The sequence below is a fragment of the Psittacula echo genome, assembly GCF_963264785.1.
Source record: "Psittacula echo genome assembly, chromosome: 1".
Taxonomy (NCBI): domain Eukaryota; kingdom Metazoa; phylum Chordata; class Aves; order Psittaciformes; family Psittacidae; genus Psittacula; species Psittacula echo.
Genome location: NC_137735.1, coordinates 79,375,350 through 79,399,718, shown reverse-complemented (window position 1 = coordinate 79,399,718; position 24,369 = coordinate 79,375,350). Strand labels below are relative to the sequence as shown.

The window sequence follows — 24,369 nt, the reverse complement described above, 5'->3', positions numbered from 1 at the left end:
ATAGCACCTCAAAAAACACTGAGCATCTCAAATTAGCTGTCGGATTCTTTCATGGTCATGTTCTGGTTTGAGTGTATATCAGTGCTGTGAACTGCCTCTGAGCACAGCATTTGTTACAGCTTTGCTTGCTCATTTTCCAGGGCTACTTCATTCTTAAGGATTCATGAACATCAATAGCCTTTTGGCAGTGACTGACCAGGCCCAGAAACAGGCAGGTAGGTTTTTACTGTTTTATTCCAGCACAAGTCCTGTGTGAGGGGAGGAAGGATGCAAACGTAGTTAGCCTGCTGTATGGTCAGTGAGATAGTTCACACAGGCATGGGCTACCTATTTCTAATAAAGGGATACAAGACTGGTCCCTAGGACTAGAGCCTTGGGCAATATTGTCTAGTGTGAGGCATTCCTGCCCGGCAGTAGGGCTGGAATGATCTTAAGGTCCTTTCTAACCCAAACCATTCTATGATTCTATGACTACCCTGTGCAGAGCAGAAACTTAACTCACAAGGCAGCCTTTGCAATAGTGAACAGCACTGATTCTCAGTAGGTCACAGACAGAAAATCCCAGTTAAAAAAAAAAAAAAGAAACAAACATAATAAGTCATGCATGATTACAAACAATGGAAAATAAACAATTTGTTCCAGTTGGGCAACTGTACGCTGTACCTCACTAACTCATCCTGTCTGTCTAGAACAGAGGAAACTAAGTGAATAGAGGGGAAAAAGCCAGCAGAACACCCTGTTCTGGTACAGATGATCCTTCTTTGGTATCAGGCTATGGTACCAGATCAGTAGCATTGCTTCCGTGAAAGATTTTATTGCTCATAGTTTGGCTTAGTATGGAACATTAGATCGTAATCACAATGTCTGACCCAAAAAATAGACTCTACAACACTGTTAGATTTGTCAGTCTGTGTATAATTATACACTACTGTAAATAATAAAAAGGATCCACTCAAAAGAATGAACATATATACTTTAGGTTTCTGAAACAGAATATACACAACACTTGAGGAAACGAACTGAACAAGATTGTTAGTCATGTACCTTTTACTGCCCATCAGCTATTTCTTCTGCAAATGCATCTTGTCTGGACTTACCCTACCAGTAATTCTAATACCAGAACCTGTAAGTAGCTTCAAAGAAATTGTAATTTTCTTGTACAACTGTTTACAAAAGGAAATGTTTTTTCTTTCCCTGCTAATCCAGCATTTCCCTCTCAAATTGTTACAGCCGTACCAAGAAGGTACATACCATTTCTACCTGTGACAGCTGTAAGAAACAACATGATCCTCCCCTGCGTGGCTGCAAGTGGAATGCTCAACAGCATATGGAAAGATTTCAGCTTCCTAATGACACAGGATAGGGCATCTTCCTCTACTTCCAGATCTTTACATTCTATACTTCAAAATTTAAGTTTTATGCATAGGAAAAGCATTTTGTATAACTTAAAATCAATTTTGCCCTTTATAAACCATAAGAACAGTGTACTTGACTTCGCAGGCAATGCACACAAAAGTTCCAATGTTTGGCTTAGGGTTTTTGTTTAGTTTGATTGATTTTGGTTTGTCTTTTTTTTTTTTCCCCCCCACTGTACATATGTGGGAAAATACCTGAAGAACTTTCATTTCCTGTTTGCACAGAAAAGATAAAGCCCTTAAATCCCTTGTAACCATAACATTGCAAATTCACTCAGCCAACCTGAGCACTAATCTACTGTAGGGAGTATGTTCGCAATTTATAGTCCTTCATGAAGAGCTCTGGCATTTGCTGGAACATGTCTATGGAGCAGACCAAAAGTTGTTGAGAGGTATGACAGGGGAGGGAAAGGAAGGAAGGAAGGAGGAACTGTATTTTTCAAAACTTATTTTGTACAGGAAACAGCTTATTCACAGATCAGGTACACATGCATCATTTATCCTAAGACAATGACAATGGAGGGAAATAAGGAATACCAGACTGCCTGTTTGTAGCCTCCTCTCATACATAAATGTAGCTAAGCTAAGGTTTGTCATACTTATGTTAGAAGAAAAATAAGGGCTGCCAGGCTACCAGAACAGCAAGGACAGAAAGACAAGAAGCAACGGTTAGTGGCTAAGTGTCAGTCTAATTCTAATTAAGAACACTGTCAAGTCAGAATACAGCAAAAGTTGAAGTCAGAAGATCTACAGAAACTTTGTCTGAAAATAGTGAAACTCTGTCCCCAATAGCAGCTATTCATTCTACATTCTACAGATAGGAAAAGCCTCACGCTCACAGGCCCTTGTTCTCATGGGAGACTTCAACCACCCTGATATCTGTTGGAGCGACGGTACAGCCAGGCACAAGCAATCCAGGAGGTTCCTCGATTGTGTGGAAGACGACTTCCTTCAGCAAGTAATAGAGGAGATGACAAAGAAAGGTGCCATGCTTGACCTCGTGCTCACCAACAGGAAAGGGCTGGTTGGAAATGTGACACTCCTAGGCAGCCTTGGATGCAGCAATCACGAGATGGTCAAATTCAAGATCCTCAGGACAGTGAGAAGAGCGTGCAGCAAGCTCACTGCCCTGGACTTCAAGAGAGCAGACTTTGGCCTCTTCAGGAACCTGCTTAGAAAGGTTCCATGGCATATAGACCTAGAGGGCAGGGGGGCCAAAGACTGTTGGTTGTTATTCAAGGATCACCTGCTACAAGCTCAGAAGTGTTGCATCCCGATTAGAAGGAAGTGCAGCAGGAGGGCCAGGAGACCTCCTTGGATGGATAAAGAGCTGCTCAGGAAAATTCAAAGGAAAAAAGAGGCTTATAAAAGGTGGAAGCAGGGACAGGTGGCCTGGGAAGAATACAGGGATGTTGTCCAGGAAGCTAAGGCCCAGTTAGAATTGAACTTGGCTAGGGATGTTAAGGATAACAGGAAGGGATTCTATAGGTACGTAGCAAATAAAAGACAGACTAGGGACAACGTAGGCCCTCTCCCGAAGCTATCAGGAGAACTGGCTACCCTGGATTTGGAGAAAGCTGAGGTTCATAATGACTTCTTTGCCTCAGTCTTCACTGGCAAATGCTCTGATCGCACCACCCAAGTCCTGGAAGGTGGACGCAGCACCTGTGAGAATGAAGACCTTAGGCCCACTGTAGGAGAGGATCTGGTTCGAGATCATCTTAAAAACCTAAACATACACAAGTCCATGGGACCTGATGAAATCCATCCGTGGGTCCTGAAGGAGCTGGCGAATGAAGTTGCTAAGCCACTGTCCATCATATTTGAAAAATCATGGCAGTCAGGTGAAGATCCCGACAACTGAAAAAAGGGAAATATAACCCCCATTTTCAAGAAGGGGAAAATGGATGACCCGGGGAATTACAGACCAGTCAGTCTCACCTCTCTGCCTGGCAAAATCTTGGAGCAGATTCTCCTGGAAGGCATGCTGAGGCACATGAAAAACAACAAGGTGCTCGGTGACAGTCAGCATGGCTTCACTAAGGGGAAAGAAGGCCTGACCAATTTAGTGGCCTCCTATGATGGGGCTATGGCACTGATGGACAGGGGCAGAGCAGCTGACGTCTTTTACCTGGACTTGTGCAAAGCCTTCGTCAATGTCCCACACGACATCCTTGTCTCTAAATTGGAGAGACATCAATTTGATGGGTGGACCACTCGGTAGATAAAGAACTGGCTGGATGGCTGCACGCAAAGAGTTGTGGTCAATGGATCGATGTCCAGCTGGAAACCGGTAACGAGTGGTGTTCCTCAGGGATCGGTGTTGGGACCAGTCGTGGTCAACCTCTTTGTCGGTGACACGAAGAGTGGGATTGAGTGCGCCCTCAGCAAGTTTGCCGATGATACCAAGCTGTGTGGTTCGGTTGATAATGCTGGAGGGAAGGAATGCCATCCAGAGAGACCTTGACACGCTTGTGAAGTGAGCTGATGCCAACCTCATGAAGTTTAACCATGCCAAGTGCAAGGTCCTACACCTGGGTCGGAGCAATCCCAGGCACAGCTACAGGTTGGGCAGAGAAGAGATTCAGAGCAGCCCTGCAGAGAAGGACTGGGGGGTGTTGGTCAATGAGAAAATGAACATGAGCCAGGTTCAGTGTGCGCGCACAGCCCAGAAAGCCAACTGTATCCTGGGCTGCATCAAAAGGAGCGTGACCAGCAGGTCGAAGGAGGTGGTCCTGCTCCTCTACTCTGCTCTCCTGAGACCTCACTTGGAGTACAGTGTACAGTTCCGGCGTCCTCAACATAAAAAGGACATGGAACTGTTGGAACAAGTCCAGAGGAGGGCCACCAGGATGATCAGGGGACGGGAGCACCTTCCGTATGAAGATAGCCTGAGAAAGTTGGGGCTGTTCAGCCTGGAGAACAGAAGGCTGCGTGGAGACCTCATAGCAGCCTTCCAGTATTTGAAGAGGGCCTACAAGGATGCTGGGGATGGACTATTCATCAGGGACTGTAGTGACAGGACAAGGGGTAACGGATTCAAACTTAAACAGGGGAAGTTTAGATTGGATATAAGGAAGAAATTCTTTACTGTTAGGGTGGTGAGGCACTTCAGTGGGTTGCCCAGGGAGGTTGTGAATGCTCCATCCCTGGTGGTGTTCAAGGCCAGGTTGGATGAGGCCTTGGGTGACATGATTTAGTGAGAGATGTCCCTACCCATGGCAGGGGGGTTGGAACTAGATGCTCTTAGGGTCCTTTCCAACCCTAACTATTCTATGATTCTACATACAAATGCCTACTAACTGATTTTGCTCCTGCAGAACTAACACAGACTTACAAATCAAGCCAAATTTCACCAGAAGATCTTTTATTGATTAAGCAAAAGAACTAAGACTGCTTTCAAATCCTAAGTTTGCCATTATATATTCGAGGAAGACATTCTACCTGGAGCCTGAGAAGGAGTCAGAATTCTAAAACTGAACTCTTCTCCTATAGTGCCATTTTTACACCAATAGCTTGTCAGAAGTATAGCTGATGCTACCTTATTCTGAAAAAAGGCAGAGCTCTGAAAACAGTATTTGTTTTTACTCAGATACTGAGAAAGTTTGCCACTTTGTAACTTGAAGATGAGCATCTACTCTAAACAGGTCTTTTCTAGTTCAGATCTTTCTACAGCCAGTAAAGCAAGATAGAGGGAGATAAATCATATCATGTTCAGTCTGTCCCTATATACTAAGAGGGGAACAAAACTCCTACAGTTTTTAGTAGAAAAAGGGAAGAATTGTGTTTCAAATATATTTGAAATGGAGTCTATTACCATTGCTGATCCAAGTTACATTTGAAACCAGATTCAGCACAAAAGCTGAAAGGAAACAAAAATGCATACCAATTGTTTCACAGAGATAGCACTGTACTTGAGGTCTAGATGTTCTCATATTATGGTCACTCAAAGAATGTAAAAGTAAGACAACTGATCAAACAGAATCTGAAGAGAACCACAGAGAGAAGCATTAGCCAAAATTCAAAAGAGATCTGAATTTAGAAATACAACTGCATCAAATGAAATTCTGCATAAAACAAGACAAAATGGCATAAATGAGTATCATGGAAAAAACCAAACAGATAACAAAACAAAAAAAATCACCAAACTCCAGAACACAGAACAAATAGAGAAACGACTGCCTTTCCAAAATTCAAAGTGTTACTAAAGGTTCCTCAAAACTTAATACACCTTTCAAGCAAGTAATTTCCCAAGAAGTATGTCTGCATCTTCGAAAAAAAAAAACAACACAGTTTTAGTCCAAATACACACGTCCAATTAATAACCAGAGCTTACTCCTGAATCAGGAAATGGAGTAACTGTCTGCATCATGAGGAACCAAGTCTCAATCACTTGCAACAACTTAATGTCAGGTTACTGGAGTATTGCAGTGAACATTAATGCTGTTAGTAGGAGAAAAACACCATAGTGCTTGTGTGCAGGTCAGCAGTAACAGCAAACATGGTTATCCTATTTCAGCTGGCAGGAGGTGGAAAATTAGAAAAGACATGATGGGAGAGGAAGAAGGAAGCATGTACGCCTGCGGAATACCTTTCAGTCAGCAAAACACCAGTTAACATGAACAACTCTGTGCACAGCAAGAATAAAGTCCACAGTTTTGCCAAACCCTTCTCAGAGATTAAAGATCAGGAAGTTGTTTTCAGTTCTTAAATCTGTAAAACCTTCAAAGTTAACACAGGGGAGCAAGTACCTCAGATTGCTGTAGGGAAAAAAAAAAACAAAAACACAACACCAAACCCATAGGACAATTTGAAAGATTAAGTAGACTGTAGAGTGTCTTCAAAAATCAGTTTTGTCTTGGTTAAATCATTTTCATTTATTCAAAGGTGCTAGACAGACAGCTGAGGATTTCTTCCATTGCTAGAAGAATAACATTGCCTGGCACACAGCTCCCATCCAGCCTTTCATCCAGACAGCCGAAACCCCCACAAGACAAAAACCCTGATAAGTAGAATAGTGACTAGCACACCACTCATGTCAATGTGACTTAGAGCTGGGTTACCAACACCCTGTTGACTCCCAGGTCTAGAAAATAAACAGGAACCACACAGAACTGTCTGTTCCCACCACAACTTGGCCAGTGATCCAGCTGTCGTGGTTTAAGCCCTGTCGGCAAGTCAGCCATGTAGTTTCTACTCTCTCCCCCCTCCTCCCGGAGGGATGGGGAGGAGAATCAAAAGAATGTAACTCCCACGGGTTGAGATAAGAGCAGTCCAGTAACTAAGGTATAACACAAGCCACTACTGCTACCACCAATAATAATAATGATAAAGGAAATAACAAGGGAAGAGAATGCAACACCTCACCGACCGATACCTCGCCCCCTCCCAGCAGTGATCTAGCCCTTCCCGGTAACTCTCAGTTACATTCTGGGCATGACGTGCTGTGGTACGGAATACCTCTTTGGCTAATTTGGGTCAGGTGTCCTGTCCCTGCTTCACCTCCTCCCTGGCAGAGTATGAGACTCACAAAGTCCTTGGTCAGACTAAACATTCTGGCCAGCAACTGAAAACATCGGTTTTATCAGCACTGTTCCCAGGCCAAAAGTCAAAAACACAGCACTGCATCAGCTACTAAGAAGTAGAAAAAAATGACTGCTACTGCTGAACCAGCCCAAGGCAGTATCCACCCCAAATTTATTCCATTCTTAAGCAAAGTGACATAAGGCTAAATTTTCAGGATCTGCAAGCTGAGGAATGATGTTCTGACTGCCATTTCTTAGCCAACTGGTCTGCACAGATAGGGCTGCACCAACACAGGCTACTCTGGTGTCTTGCACCCCCTCCCTCTTCAATCCAGACAACTTGTTTTGGGGTGGACCCTCACACTCACTCAAGCACAGATGTTTCCATATGCACACATGAATAGTATAATTTCTTCTGTATCACTCAAGTTGCAGGAGCAAGAACACGATGTCTCTCTGTCATGAAAGTTATTTTAAAATATTAATGACAGTTACTGATCAACTCTTCTGAATATATTCTTTATTTCCTGCTTATATAAATATAGCAGACAGAATAGGATGTGCTTAAAACAGATAATTAAATAGCCAACTCTCAACTGTGTATATGAAGTCAGCAATCCCATCATCCAACTAACTGCAAGCCAGTTTCAGATAAAAAGTTAAATTTAGTTATGATGAAAAAAAAAGTTCACATGTCCTCACTGCAGTTAAGTGCAGCATTCTCCACACTAAAACGAAAACCAAGTATCATTGCAAAAAAAAAAAACAACAAACAAACAACAAAAAAACAAACAAACAAAAAAACCAAAAAAAAAAAACACAATCTAATGGGCCCAAGATTTTATATAAGGAAAAATAACTACAAAAAGAAACTTAACATGCACCAGCGTCTCTTCAGAGAGGCAAACAGAGCAAGACTTTTTCCTCTCTGGATACAAAGACAGTTGCACTAACAAAACATCTCTGCACTAAGCATATGCAAAAGACACAGGGAATTAAAAAAAAGATAAAAAAAATAAAAAAAATTCAGAAATTTTGCAATCACATCAGAATGACATTAAACTAAAGTAAAAGGGTGATGATTTAAGCCTATGCAGCTAAAATAACACATTTTTTGTGGAATCTTAGGAAAGTTAGTTGAACTACTTTAAATGTCTAAGAGAGTAATTCTAAAACAAATTTGAGTTTGTTTTTGCCCCACAGGATGCTGGGTGAAGGGCATCCTAACAGAGAGGGCCAACGGATCCCCCAGACAAGAATAAGGTCAACACACTGCACCCAATCTCAAGCATGCTCCTTCAAGCCGCTCAGCAGCATCCACATGTAGCCTCTACTGCACGAAAGCAACCATTCTGAGTGAGTGCTCTAAGAAACAACAAGAAAAACATATGTTGCAGTCCAAGTCCAAAAAAGCCACATTGCTTTGCTATGTGTGCGTGCAAGCAAGGACATATTTGTTCACAACCTGTTAAGATGGCAAACTAGGTCAGTTGCTTTGAGTTAAAAACAGCTTCTCCATTAAGGATTAACTTTAAACCTACAGAACATAGCACTAACTTAAAACTCATGAATGCTGAACATCAAGACAGTGTCGGAAAACTCAACTGTTCCAGTCAAAAACTCAATTTGTAGGTTTACTTCCGTATTGTGTCTGAACATTTCACTGTTTTTCAAAATCCAGTGTTCTGCTATTTCTGCAAAAATCTCTCCATTTCATAACAAAACATCTTTTGGTACTGACCATCTGACTGTATTTGTTATTCATATTCCCACCCAAAAAAACACATTTTCTACATCACTTTTTCATAAAAAGGCAAGTGACCTTTCTCACCTCATTCTGAATGTCCAATGGGAACCACTATTCAGTTAGAGAATGCAAAAGCAGATTGTTTGCAGCAGCATAGTTTCAATCTTTTTCCATGCTACAAAACGGGAGAGAAAAAAAAATGCCAAAAAACCCAAAAAACCAACCACCATCCACAAAAAACAACACCCAAACAAACCACAACATAGATATGGTATTTTCAGTCACTTTCCATACAGGAATAAAAACCCCATAGCATGTCCAAGCACTGCTTTCCCTTAAAATCTGTAACTGCAATCAGTTAATTTGAAAACAATCCAAAAAACAATTCCATTGTCTTGGTTGTCAACTGCCTTTGTCAATATCTACACTTTCAACAGTGTCTCAGCCAATATTCCTACATTTAGGATTAAAGCCCAAGAAAAATATTTACATTTGTTGCACACCCCCAGCAGAACTCAGGTCCAAATCACGTTGGGAAAGGTTCAGACTGAGTATTTATGGCTTAAAGAAAGGGCATCAAGAATATCTATCCTAACACTAGGCTGTTTCATCAAGACTGAGCTGAAACGGAGAGCTCAGATTTGAGATACAAGGCTGAGCAATGACATACTGAACACAGTGTTTGTCTAACTCAAAGAGCAGTCAGACGCTGGTTCTCAGTGCACACAGAGATTCACTGTTAATCACATTAGCCTAAAGGCCTCACGTATCTTTGCAGGTGGCCAGGCTACCAAAACTGCAGAAGCTGGGGGAAAAAAAACCTCAAACACATAAATCTAACAAAGAGACATTCCTGAGTTTCAGGGGAATTTACTTACCCATCAATTACAGGGAAAAACAAAACACCTAGGAGCCAGCCCTTCAATTGCCTAATTCTTTTATTTTTTCTTTTTAACGTAAATGGATTGCACAAACTATTTTGGGATCATAAAAGATATAGCAGGAAGTTTCTCAGCTGCAGGAAAAGCCAGGTAGAGTATTCCCTTAAATAACTTATACTTTCACACATCTAGGAGCTACATATAATCAATATACAGGGCTATCAATTAAGCAGCCTAAGGACTCTGCATCCTAGCTGTGTTATTCATCAGAACGCAGGGGTAATAAAAGGACCAAATGAATATCACAGACAATAAGATCTCAAAAAAAAAGAGGACTCTCATGTTATGAACATAAGACAACGGACCACATCATATGTGTACAAAAGCAGCTTCACAGATTCAGCAGAATAATCCTGATTTATACTGACTGAAGATGTAGCTCAGTTTCTTATTTCTGTAAGATTTTTTGTAACAGCCATTTCAAGGCAGTGAAGAATTATAATCCTAAAGGCTAAGCAAGGTGATACCTTTTAACTGTATTTACTGTATTATAACCAGGCAGTTTTAAAAAAATATTTGATGCAAACAAAGTGATTAGTGCTTCTTTCACAGAAGTCTCAAAGTTCTAGTGGTTGCAATACAGCATCCTCACTGGAACCAAACAGATGTTATTGCAAGAGAGACCACTATTTAAACAAAGACGTTTGCTCTTCCTCTCTTCTTGATGCTATCTTATCACAGTCCAACTGTTTTATAGCAGCACACTGAAATTATGTGTAATAAACAAGGATGTTCAAGATAAATTCTAAGAATTATAAAGCAAATACTTCCTTTCTCTGTAAACAGTATGACTGAACCCACTTCTTGAAGAAATCAAGCTATATTTATATTCACCCTCTTGAAATGCTACAGGCAGCCATAGAAGGCTAAGTTTATAATAAATTGCTATATTTGGAAACCTTTGTTGCTAAGCATCTTCTAACATTCAGCACAGTTTATACCATTCATGTCCCTGCTACCTAATTGACATTTCATATGCTTAAAAAAAAAAAAAAAAAAAAAAAAAAAAAAGTGCAGTGCTTATCTTTGTCATTAAATCAAAACTATTATATTTCTTAGGGAATTAATAAAAAGACTGTGTGGCAAATTAATTAAAGCAGAAGCAACAAGATCTCAGGGACATACAAACACTGACAATATGAACAAGGATATGGCAGTCTTTCTTCTAGACACTGCCTCTTGCTTGAGATAAAACAATTCAGAAGGCAGCTCTTCACACTAAAAGGTAGTCTACTAAGTAATTTAGGACACAGCAGACTTCTCTCAGTTTTAAGAATATGACTCTTAGCTGCACACATAGCTAAGCCCTTGTCAAGAATTCTGTGCATGTGAATCCCTCAGAGGACGCCCAAGTCCTCAAGAGTCTACCATAAGGAGCCTGTTGCAAGGTGATGTCCACATGTCCAGCCCCCATCAAGGTACTTGCAGGTTTTCCATACTATGCTGCTGACCAACATGAAAGTATGCAGTTAATCGTGGAAACAGCAAGTATATTGCTAGGCAGTAGAAGGTCACAGAAATCCCAATTTCTCTAACACAGTCACTACAGATAATGTAACACTGGACAGAGATGAGGTACACTGATTCTGAAAGCACTGCATCTAAGCTAGTGATACTTGCCATGTTAGAAATACCAGGTTCACATTTAATTCTGCTGGAAGGACCATAGTTATTTGTAAAACAGACAAATAATACTTATTCAACATGTGAGAGGGAACATAAGCACTCCGCACAGCAATTCAGGCTGAGATAGATACATTTACATAGTTGATGCCTGTCACCCCGATGTCAACTCTTGCAACAATACTGTAAGTTTCATGATACCTAGCGTTCCTCCTATGAAGTAAAAGTTTTGCAATTTCATTTTGTGAGAAACTCGAATTGTACCTTTAGTAGAGGAAAAGGCAGCACTGGAAAACAAATTCACTCATATTTTAAAAAATTCAGCAGATCAAATAAAAACCACCCTTAACTGATTATTATATCTGTCTATACATAAATATTTCACAAATGTTTGGTCATAATACCCTGTTTGGAAAAGTCCAGAGCACACTGCATAGACTCTCCAGGTTTCTTGTCCACCTCTCCTTTCTTTGCCCATTCCAGCACACATAACACCACAAGTCTGTACACACCATATACACAGGGGCCTAGAAACACTCAGTGAAAGCAGAACATTAAAAGCTCCTAAAACTTCTTAATGACTTCCATAAAAATGTACAGAGTTGCTGAACAGAACAGAAAACTTGCCTGTCTGACCCCAGAAGTACCACCAAGCAATTCCTCACAGGAGGACAAATAACTTCTGCCAAGAAAACAGTTGGAATATATTTAACTCTACAATAGCTATTTACTTTTCACATGTTCTTCAGAGTTATACAGAAGACAAACATCAAAGCTTTTATAATGAAGTAGCTTAGAAAACCTAACTATAGATGCAAAAGTGAAATAAAAGTGAAATGTTTCCTTATCATAGCCCTACAATTACTACATGTGTTACATTAATTACCATTACAAACCCTTAGTTTACATAAGCAGTATATACACAGTACGTGCCCTAAAGACCAGAGTTGAAATATCAGATAAGGAAGGATGAGTCCTTCGGAAATGATCTAAACTTAGTATTAAAAATATAAACATATTTTAACATTTAAACATAGCTTGTAAACTTTCCGGCTTTCCAGCCACAACTCAAGTACCTACAGATATAAATGGGGTAACCAGGACTCGAGTCTCCCAAAGACCACTGCTGCAGTACAATTAGCAAGCAACAATAACCTTGTACCAAAAACTGAACTTGTGTTTCTAAGTTCAGAATTCCTGCTTCTAAATTAGTTTTCATGTTTCACCTGTACTTATACACCCATCATCTGCAGAAGTGGCGCGAGCAACCTTAAAATTTGTAAAAGAACTCTTAACACAGCTATTGCCTGAACCTTAAGCATTTTAGTTATTTCAAAGTGTGCACCAGCAGTATCACGGTTTATGTTGCAATATATACAAAATACAAGGTTCAGTTCTGAGCCCTACATTACCAAAAGATTATTGACAAACTGGAGGGAGTTCAGAGAAAATGAACATGATTTCTCAGAAGGCAGGAAGGACTTATTTATGAGAAAAGATTAAAAGAGCTAAATATTTATAGTTTGGCTCAGTAATGAATGAGGAGGTATAGGACATCAGAACAGCCTAGAGATATCTGAAGGGTGTAAACACTAAGGAGGGAGAGTGAACGGGTTATACAAGGATGTAAATAGAAATAATGGGATAAAACTAAACAAGGAAAACTTCAGCTGAGTATCAGAGAGCATTCCTGGACAACAAGCTATCTTGGCCCACAGTTCAGTTTCTTAAGTGAAGCAACAGAAGCCCATTGCTTGGAACAACAAAGAAGACTAGACAAAACACTGGAAATTTTGCTGTATGAAATAACCTTGGTCTGCTGATGAGAAATATTATTACTTATCATTATGAGGTAATATTATTACCTCATAAAAGCTAGTCTTTTCTAAGTTTAGCTTCAGTGAAAGCACTAATATTTCATAGGGTGTTGAAAACTTAATATAAAAATTGGTACTCAAGAGCTTAATCAGAAAAAACAGAATCCAACTGAGATTGTTCTTTAACGATGAGCAACTTAAATTCAGTTTATGTCATACTTTGACAAAATCATGCTTCTGCAACTCTTTGAAAAATACAGGCTGGGTACAAAGAGTTAACTGCGCTGGACTGTATTATCCCCAGCAGAGGTCACTCCAAGTTAACAAACGACAAGGAAATTTTAACAGCATTCAAGAGCAAAGATCAATAGAAAGGAGACATTCTCCTTCTCCCATTCCCACTAATAGCTCTGGCTACAAAGCTCTCGGATCATCCTGCAACCAGTCACAGGTAGATGCTAGGAGTTTTGACTCTAGATAGGAAGTAATGTTCAATTTGCACAACATTCAAAATTTCTTTTCTAAAAGGCCCTCATTAAGTGTATAAATATCACCGATTTGCAGCTGGATTATGAAGTGTCCAGAATCTATGTGCACAAGGAAATCCCAGGCTGGGTCATGTTTGGAATTGAAACCACAAGACTTCTCACTGAAAGTTTTATGTTAGTTAAGCATTTACTATGTGACGACCATGAGACAGGCTGACTGAGAGGCTTCCAAAAACAGAGAAAAGAAAGTAAAAAGGGAGTTTATCTTTTTGTTGTTGTTGTTTGTATATATTTGTTTTAAAATGAACGTTTGCTAACATAGAGCTTAAAACACAACTGAGGCCAACTGAAGCACACTATAAAATGAATAGTCTGTGTCCATACATATTTTTTTTCTTCTTGATCCATACAAATGTCCAGAAATTCATATTTGAGAACTATCCCTTAAAAATTCAGGAAACCGGCAAGTAAAAACCTTGCTGTTCCAGGTGCCACCACCCTTGATGAAACTTCTGTCATCTTCATAGTTAATTCTGATGCAAGAATTAACTGTGTACTGTGCCACTGCCAGAGGAAGCTGTCCCAGTGCCAAAGGAAATAAAAGTAACCAGCACATACAGCAAACATACTCGCAAACTACAAGGGAGAAAACACACATAAGCCGAGCTGAAGAGTCATATTTTGAATGTTTTAAAAGGCTGCTCATGGTCCAACACTTAAAACTGTGTAGACGCATTCTAGCAAAATGTAAGAATTGACGCTTTTAATATTTCATCCAAGGAAAACAGAAGTGAACTTGAGTTTAAGTATTCCCTGGAACATACTGAACCCTGGCTGTATAATGTGTGGATAATTCTCCAGGCTATGCCTGTGCTGGAGGCCAGAGGCACTTCCCAGCCCTCAGCTCTGGCCATGCTCTCTAGTTCTCCCAGTTCCATGGCACAACTTGACCCAGGTGCACAAGATCCCTTGCCCATGTCACAAGCTCTGCACCTGCAGGCAAATGAAATATAGGCACAAAAGAAGGAGCCACAGTAAACACCACTCAGGCCCACAGTCTCCTGGGAACAAGGATCTGCAGGACAATCTGCCCAGGCTGAGTGACTTAGGTTTTTTGTATGGAAGGGGCAGGATCTAGAGTAGGAAAACTCTCTGGGATGTATCAGGTACCTCACTAAACCATTGGTTTACTGACAGCTAGCTCTCTAATATGGTAGAACTGGCACAGAGGACTCCCCAGTGTTACTTATCTTGACATTCACTTTTCAAATCTATTAATACTCAAAGGCTTTTTCTGATGTGCCCAGGAGCAGACTGGTGTTCCTTGTGCTCCATGCTTGGCTATATTTTCTTTGACACAAAAATTAAATTTCATTGGTTTAAAAGCTATTAGTACAGATTGTGGAATTTTTAAACAAAATAAAGAGATTAACAATAAAGTAAGATCCTAAATAAGATGCACAAAGTCTTACCCGCTTCCTTGCACAAGGCTGCTAAGTCTGCACCCACATAACCATGCGCGCTATCAGCTAGTTGCACCAACTCTGCTGCTGTGAGTGAATGGGGGACTTTGTTGAGAAGCTTTTGGAGTATGTCCAGACGGTCTTGGGCATTAGGGACTCCAATTTCAATCTCTTTATCAAAACGCCCAGGTCTGCGCAGTGCTGCATCCAGTGCGTGAGGACGGTTAGTGGCCCCAAGTACCAAGAGCTGTCCTTCACTGCCCTCCTGAAGGCATCAAACAATGCAAAATATTAATTTTAAAATACAATTAAATGACACACATCGTATAAACATATTCCTTGCTTAATTTTCCCAATTATGACACACACCAAAATCCTGAGATCCTATAAAGGAAGAAAGAGAACTTTTCAGAATATATAGCCCACAAATGATCCCATCCAACCTATCCCTAATTGCAATTTAGCAATACTGTAGGCTGCACATACAGGTAATACAACAGAACCTTTCCTCCAAGATGCCCTCATTCTAGTGTCTCCCACTTTAATCCCCAAGTGCTTACTTTTCTATCTTGCTTTACGTATCAGGAAAGTAAGCACCAAGGAAAGAAAAAGCAGTGTTTAAGCTAAAATGCAGCATTGCCACAAGAACAGAAAGGTATCAGCAGACGTTGAATAAAAAAGGTTGGGAAACAAATAATTTGAGGTATCAAAACCAGCAGAGACAGGAGGTTATAAAGCTTCCTGTAGCTACAGCAGGAAAACCAAGGTCAAAAATCCGAAACAATTTTCTCAGGCTCTGCTTTTTCACTGCTGGAGTGAGGCAAAATCAGCTAAGAAGTCTCTTGCAGTACAATTCTCTTAGTGAATGAAGCACTCATTCACTAAGAGTGAAGAGTATCTCCCTTTGCCATCAGAAAACATGTTCTGCCTGTGAACAACTCCAGACTGGACAACTCAAACTATCATGCAGAAAAATAATGAGAAACTTGCAGATCACATAAAACAGCACAAAACTAATTTTCATACTGTGGAGAGATTTCTTTCATGTTTCCTGCTGATAATCATAAAATTATCAATGAAAGATTGCCAACTTTGTGGGCTTAATCCATAATGTACTCACCTCAAATTTAATGCTTCTTCAGAAGGCTTTTTTTATGTCCCAAATACTACTATGGCAATCTTGAAATACCTGTTGTTGCCTTTACTAATGCAGCCTACATATCACCAGAAATATTTTCATGACTTTGATTTCAGAGCAAAAAGAAATCCAGAAAATCTGGATTTGTTCAATGATGGGCTATTTATCTGCGAAACTACAAGAGTGGAAGAAGGCAAAAGGAAGACAGTGAATGGAAGAAAGCTTTTAATCTCACAGTTATCAGGAGACATTCTCCTCCTATGTCTTCCACTTAGCACCTAACAAAGCATTAGATTACTATATAAAGTCTCACTTAAACCTGTTTTCTCTCAAATGACTCATACAGAATTGGCTGCTTTATAAGAAGCAAAATTATTTTGGGCAGCTAGTCCCCACAGACATTAATTGTTGCAATACAGGCTACTTACTGAGCCAATGCCATCCATTAACGTCAGCAGTGAAGCAACAACTCTCTTTTCAACTTCATTCTGAGCCCCTTCTCTCTTGGGACAGAGTGCATCCAACTCATCTATAAATATAATGGAGGGCTGACTGGAGAGGGAAAAAAAAGGGGGGGGGGGTTGGCAAATTAATGTTAAGGTGCTCAGGAAGATTTAAAACACCAAGGCAGAGAAATACTAAGCAGTTTATGAAAAACATATAGTTCCTACAAAAACTCACAAGCATCCCACTTCTTCAGGTGGAAGGTGGAAAGTTTCAACCTTGAACTAAAATGACTAATATATCAAACAACTAATACCTTCAAGATGACCAATCTACTTTTTTACTTCTGTCTCCCAAAGACTCAACATGAGTAAAAAGGCAGCAGTTTATTTGCCTCTTCTACAAATACAGTATGTGAGTCTTTTGCTGGTGTACTGTGAACACCAATCATCTGGAAATCTAAAGTCTGCCTTAACCAGGTCTAATAAATTTGGGCAGAATGCCAGCTTAATCCAGAGGCATGCTATATCTAGAACCAACACTAGCTCATTTAGAACTGGCTTCCATGGCTCAGTAGCACGCTACATTTCTCTCCAAAGATAAAACTAGAGAGAAAAATTTGGATCCAGGTGAAACTCTGGCTCCTGCTTCTATCTGTTGAAATAAGCGTACAACACACTAATGATACAGGTCAAGTGATTTGGCACCATCTACAACAGTCCCTTAAAAAGGGTAGTGTCCAAAAGCATTTAATAGGCATACTAGAATTTCACTGCTTTCCTTCTAGCTAAGCTCTATACAAACAAATTTACTTCCTTTTAAAAACCACTACAGGAAAAAATTACAATTCAAAGATTCGTGCAAATGTTTTTCTTTTAAGAACATTAATGCTGAAATCAATACCGCAAATAAGTGGTAAAAGTAAAAATTATCCAAAAGAACATACCACAAGGAAGCTTCAGCAAATACTTGACGTAATCTTGATTCAGACTCCCCATAAAACCTAAAATAATTAAAATACCTCAATAAAAATCATTTTTTGGTCTTTTCCAGGCAACTTGGAAAACTCCTGCTCGTGTGTTCCAAAAAGCCATAGCACACCCCTTCAAAGTCCCCAAGTACATGCAAATCTACAACAATCTTTATTTCCACAAGAACAAGAAATTGAGGTAAAATGGGGCACAGGCAAACATATTACCATCTTGTAACTAGAACAAAGATTAAAGTGCAAAGCTTCTCTTTTCTGTGTTAATTTTATCTATATTTTTAAAGCAAACAAACAAACAATTCCCAGGAGACACTACTTGGTGCAGTGTCACCTTCATTTCAATTATGCTTTAACAAGCCCCGCTTCTTGTTGCAGAACTAACATGCAATTGCAGATGCAGTTTTAATCCCCTCTTTAATTTAGTTCTTGCCTTACACAAATTTATTGGCTGAATCCAATAAACCTCTCTTATTACAAGAAGAAACATAAGCCCTACTGGAGACAACCCTTTCCCATTAGTTTTTTACTTTCTTGGGCAGATAGCCCATAGCCAGTTCTACATCTATCCACAAACAGACGCCAGGACAGACTTCAAGCTAATATATTTTTTGAATTAATGAAAATAAATTGGGTGAACTTACTTGCTGATTATTTCAGGACCATTAATAACCGTAACGTGAGCGCCAACCTCATTTGCAATTGCTTTGGCAATCATAGTCTTCCCAGTACCTGGAGGGCCATACAGGAGCACTCCTCTAGGAGGACGGATTCCTTTCAACAAGCACATGCACACAAACAGAGAAGGAAATTATTTGTGATAAATGCCAGTCTGAACAACCTGCACTTGCACATTTTCACTGTCCTGGTTATTACCAGTTACAACTTGACCTCAGCATTAACTTCTTTAACAGACATATCATTTTGATAGAATTGTAGGCTTTCAGTAGGAAGAGCACTCTTATACAGAGCATAGATCTATATTTTTACTTTTAAAAACCAGATGCTTCTGTTTAAAAAGCAACCATTTCAATCACTGTATTTTTCAGTAGTTCAACATTATAATTCTCCATATGCATTATGGTGCTTGGTTTTGGGGGTTTTTTTTAAAAAAAAACCTATCGGACTGAGTACCTAACATCCATGAATGTGCTTTAATCAGTTATTAATGATTCTTAGTGTCATTATTACAAATTTCCAATGTCAGAAAACCACTTTTCCCTCAGAAATACTGTGAGGTTCGATTCAGAAAAATCCCTCAGAAATACTGTGAGGTTCAATTCAAGAATACTCATAAAAAAAATTGAGAACACACATCAAAAGGATTAATTTGCCTCTTTAATGGCAAATGTTACAAGCTAAAGCAGATAGAAACGTTCACGCACAGAACATAAGGGGCATCAGAAGAACAAGGTACAACTGTGTACAGTTAAAACTGGACAGAAACTACAGGTAACTGCATGAAGTAACATTATGATCCCAGGCAGAAGCCCCCAAAAAGTTTCAGACCACCAAAGCCAAACCGAATGGGCACAAAGCCAAAAACAGAAGATGAAAAATTAGAAAGCAAAAAGAAGAAAAGCCTGACAAAGGACTGACCCTGTCACCAAACGCATTGCTGAAACACAACCAAAGAAGAAACATCAGTCTGGTACTGCAATACCAGACAGAAAACAATGCTTGAAGGGCAGGTCACATCCCAGTGGTGATGGAGAATAATACAGCGGGCATAGACAGAAAGTCCAAACATTAGGAACTAACATACTCAAAAGAAATAAACTGTCTGCTAACTGACACAAGATAGAAGTGTCTTTAAAAAGAAGTTACTTTACAACACTCTGTTAAAAGTATGTGCTGCTCCCTCATGCGGTGTTTCTGGTACTGGCAAGAAACGGAGCTGCTGAACCAAGGTCTCACTCAGCTCAGCTGACAGCCTTGCTCCCCATGAGGAATCAAGGGCTCTCAACGTTTTAATGGTTATGAAAGGTTTGTAACTGATGAGGAAATATCATCATCTCTCATGTAATTAATACAGAAGCTGATCAAGCAGTTTTGGGACTAAGTACAAATAACACTGACACTGAAGCAAACTTTTTGCTAACACAAAATCATGTGGTGATGCTGAGGTTGGAGGTCAGTGAACTGAGCTGGACCACATGCAGATGAAGATGCCTCACACCATTCCATTGACACTTGCCCATCACATCCAAGGAATGCACACCAAAAGAGTGCCTTTTGGGAATTTTCCCAATGATAACTGAAATCATGTCCTCCCTAAGCATATGTGTGGGAAGAGATAAGGGAGAGAAATAAAAAGCCTCAAAGACATTGTATTAAAGAAATATTTATAGGTAAAAGCCCTGTCTCACAGTGATCCACACCTAAACAAGCACAGTGAGCAGACACACCTACTTTATACCTATCCATTTGTGATAAATACACAGTACAGAGTTTTATCTTTGCCACAAAAATCTCCAAAGTGTCTATATATGTTAAGTATGACTTTATATATGGCAACAGTAATCATGTTAGTTTTTCTGCCTTGTCATTCCCTACTAAACACACCAAGTAGTGAGTAAACAGCCTCAAAAACTTCCCTAAAATTTTGCAGGAACCCTACAACACACAGGGATAAAAACAACAGATAATTTAATCCAACTGAGTTTTTATCAACTTAAAAAGATGTAATTAGTTGACTCTACCAGAACAAACTGAAATCTTATGAAGACACAAACATCTGCACCTTTTAAATGCACAAGTACAGAAGTCTTTCCTATTTGCTATAAAACTTGCTGATGCATGCCTGAATTTTTTTGTACAGACACATATTTCTTCCCTACCCAATTATTTTTCACAAGCTAATCATAACATCTTCGTAGTATCCATACAGTAAGAATTATAAAACAGCTTGACATTGTTCAAACACACATGTGTACCAGACCAGCATTAAATAAAATTCAGCGCATATTCCTGGAATAGCTTTGTTTTACAAAAAACTGAACAAAGTAAAAGTCACATTAAAGAAGAAAAAATTGTATAAAATGAAGAAAGCCAACTCTTAGGCATCATACCGTAACTCTTGAACAGTTCAGCTTGCTTCAAGGGCAGTTCAACTGTTTCTCTAATAGTTCTGAGCTGGCTGCTTAGACCTCCTATCATATCATAGGTGACTTGGGATTCACAATCACCATCATCTGTTGCATTGGACCTTGTTTCAATAAAATTGATTCTAGTTCTTGGAGAAATGAAATAAAAAGTGTCTGTATTGCTTATTGCTCCAGTTTTGCCAGTCAGTGAGAGTCCCTCATTGCCTCCTTTCCCAGGCGACTCCAAATTACTACTGAGGTCTGTGCCATCTCCCTTGCTGCAGGGTTTCTCTCCCTGACCAGCACCTTGATCACTGGCTGTCACAGCAGAACTGGGTGTAAGTGGTGAACTTGGATCCGTCAGTTTGCTTGGTGTACTCATAGATGCAACCTCTGGACTATTGTCAATGTCCATCTTGCCGAGCTGGAAGGACAAATCTAACATACTTGAGTCCAAAATTGATCTTTCAAGGTCTGGCTCATGCACATCACTGGAAACGGCACTCCGCTCTGCACCATCAGTTCCTTTCACTTTCATCACCACGATGTTACAAACTCTGCCATAGAAGGTGAAAGCCAAGAGGTTTCCTGGTAAAACAATTTTCCCATCTATGGGAAGATTAAAAAAAAAAAAAAAAAAAAAGACAATGTTTCAATCTACTTTGGCAGCAGTAACATTCAGACATTCTTGTATCAGAACAATTCTTTGTGAGGAAGACTGGAAGACTAGATAGGGAGTGCTCTAAATAACCATAACAAAAGACAGGTAATTTCCATGTAATTTCAGTAAATTTCAATGATCCTTTCATGTACAAACAGACTATTGGATAAACATTCACCAGTAGCATATGTAATCTCTCACATGACATATCATTAGTTTGAGCCTTTTAAATTTCACACACCATACAAAGGGAGATTATGGAATTAGTAAGAAGTAAAAATTTTGTATCTGTTGTGTGCCTTATAGGTTCACAACAGTTCATGGTTAGACAACCTTCTCTGAGAGTCTTGGCTTAACAAAAAGCCAAGGTTTTTAGCCTTTGCATTGACAGAGAAAGATTAAGCAATGTGATCTGAACACACCCTACAGGCACAATAAAAACAAAGGCAGAAATGTAAACAAGATTTATTATTTCCAAACTTATGAATTTGAAATGCAGATTGGTCTCTGCTTCTTAGCATAGCAATACTCTTATTAATTCCTAAATCAGAATATTCCCTTTGAGTACAACAATTTGCAGTGAGTGCTTTGAGTAGTGCTATATCTTCTACAAGTTAACTGGCTTTTTTTGCCTTATGTATTTATGTACCACACAAATAAAGAGCAATTATCCTCATTTATCACTAACATAAAAAAATTGTAATTCAGAGTATGGGATTTCATGTTAATATTGATCCCTTATTTTGTTTTAAGGCATAGTATTGCATTATTTCCTTCACACTGCAAGTAAACCCCAAAGAGCATCACAATTATCAGCCAGAAGGTCAGCAATGATTGCTAAACAGCTGTAACCTGAACCAGTAGTATGTATAATGATCAGAAGAAATAGATCACAATTAATGTAAATTACATATTTACAGCATGGCAAAATTATTTAGCCCAAAGAAGACAAATCCCTAGAAGCAGCATGAGCAGGATAACGCACTCTATTTCGCTATAAGCTCTCAACTGAGAACATTAGAGGAAACTGCTTTTCTATCCAAAACTTGTGGATCTACTATAAAAATTAAACAATCAAAAGAGAAACAACAAAACTTGTACCTAGGTTTCTCAGTAGACAGACAGACATTTCCTCGGCATTAATGGTGGCATCTTTGTCCCTGTGGCAGGAAGGAAGAAAAAAGTATTTTTCCAAGCAGTAACTATGTCAAAACCAAAACAGAGTCCATACCATTAAGGCACCAAGCTAATAAATACAACCTATTTTACAGGATATCATTTCACCCCACAAACACAAAAGATGGATGAGCACTTGCCAGTCTTCATATTATAGAATCATAGAATAGTTAGGGTTGGAAAGGACCTTAAGATCATCTAGTTCCAACCCCCCTGCCATGGGCAGGGACACCTCACACTAAACCATGTCACCCAAGGCTCTGTCCAGCCTGGCCTTGAACACCACCAGGGATGGAGCATTTCACAGCTTCCTTGGGCAACCCATTCTAGTTGCTCACCACCCTCACAGTAAAGAACTTCTTATAACCAATCTAAATTTCCCCTGTTTAAGTTTTAACATGTTACCAATTCTCCTATCACTACAGTCCCTAATGAAGAGTCCCTCCCCAGCATCCTTATAAGCCCCCTTCAGATACTGGAAGGCTGCTATGAGATCTCCACGCAGCCTTCTCTTCTCCAGGCTGAACAGCCCCAACTTTCTCAGCCTGTCTTCATATGGGAGGTACTCCAATCCCCTCATCATCCTTGTGGCCCTCCTCTGGACTTGTTCCAACAGTTCCATGTCCTTTTTATGTTGAGGACGCCGGAACTGTACACTGTACTCCAAGTGAGGTCTCAGGAGAGCAGAGTAGAGGAGCAGGACCACCTCCTTCGACCTGCTGGTCACACTCCTTTTGATGAAGCCCAGGATGCGGCTGGCTTTCTGGGCTGCACGCGCACACTGCCAGCTCATGTTCATTTTCTCATTGACCAACGCCCCCCAGTCCTTCTCTGCAGGGCTGCTCTGAATCTCTTCTCTGCCCAACCTGTAGCTGTGCCTGGGATTGCTCCGACCCAGGTGTAGGACCTTGCACTTGGCATGGTTAAACTTCATGAGGTTGGCATCAGCTCACTTCACAAGCGTGTCAAGGTCCCTCTGGATGGCATCCCTTCCCTCCGGCGTATCAACCGAACCACACACCTTGGTGTCATCGGCAAACTTGCTGAGGGCGCACTCAATCCCACTCTTCGTGTCACCAACAAAGATGTTGACCAAGACTGGTCCCAACACCGATCCCTGAGGGACACCACTCATTACTGGTCTCCAGCTGGACATCGAGCCATTGACCACAACTCTTTGCGTGCAGCCATCCAGCCAGTTCTTTATCCACCAAGTGGTCCATCTATCAAAGAGACAAGGATGTCATGCGGAACAGTGTCGAACGCTTTGCACAAGTCCAGGTAAATGACGTCAGCTGCTCTGCCCCTGTTCATCAGTTCCGTAGCCCCATCATAGGAGGCCACTAAATTGGTCAGGCCTTCTTTCCCCTTAGTGAAGCCATGCTGACTGTCACCGAGCACCTTGTTGTTTTTCATGTGCCTCAGCATGCCTTCCAGGAGAATCTGCTCCAAGATTTTGCCAGGCACAGAGGTGAGACTGACTGGTCTGTAGTTCCCCAGGTCATCCATTTTCCCCTTCTTGAAAATAGGGGTTATATTTCCCTTTTTCCAGTTGTCGGGATCTTCACCTGACTGCCATGATTTTTCAAATATGATGGACAGTGGCTTAGCAACTTCATTCGCCAGCTCCTTCAGGACCCACGGATGGATTTCATCAGGTCCCACAGACTTGTGCACATTCAGGTTCTTAAGATGGTCTCAAACCAGATCCTCTCCTATAGTGGGCCTAAGGTCTTCATTCTCCCGGTCCCTGCATCTGCCTTCCAAGACTTGGGTGGCATGGTCAGAGCATTTGCCAGTGAAGACTGAGGCAAAGAAGTCATTATGAACCTCAGCTTTCTCCAAATCCAGGGTAGCCAG

At 40.3% G+C, this 24,369-nt stretch overlaps 1 protein-coding gene across 1 annotated transcript in view; it reads right to left on the bottom strand.

Moving 5' to 3' along the window:
* Positions 1 to 24,369, bottom strand: part of AFG2A (AFG2 AAA ATPase homolog A) — a gene marked incomplete at both ends in the record, with an annotated part of 201,157 nt that overhangs the window by 172,220 nt on the left and 4,568 nt on the right. The window contains 6 exons of the mRNA XM_080612414.1: positions 15,029 to 15,284; positions 16,586 to 16,709; positions 17,548 to 17,604; positions 18,231 to 18,360; positions 20,658 to 21,281; positions 22,435 to 22,493. Of these exons, the coding sequence (XP_080468540.1) occupies positions 15,029 to 15,284; positions 16,586 to 16,709; positions 17,548 to 17,604; positions 18,231 to 18,360; positions 20,658 to 21,281; positions 22,435 to 22,493 (1,250 nt within the window). The remainder of the gene's footprint in view (positions 1 to 15,028; positions 15,285 to 16,585; positions 16,710 to 17,547; positions 17,605 to 18,230; positions 18,361 to 20,657; positions 21,282 to 22,434; positions 22,494 to 24,369) is intronic.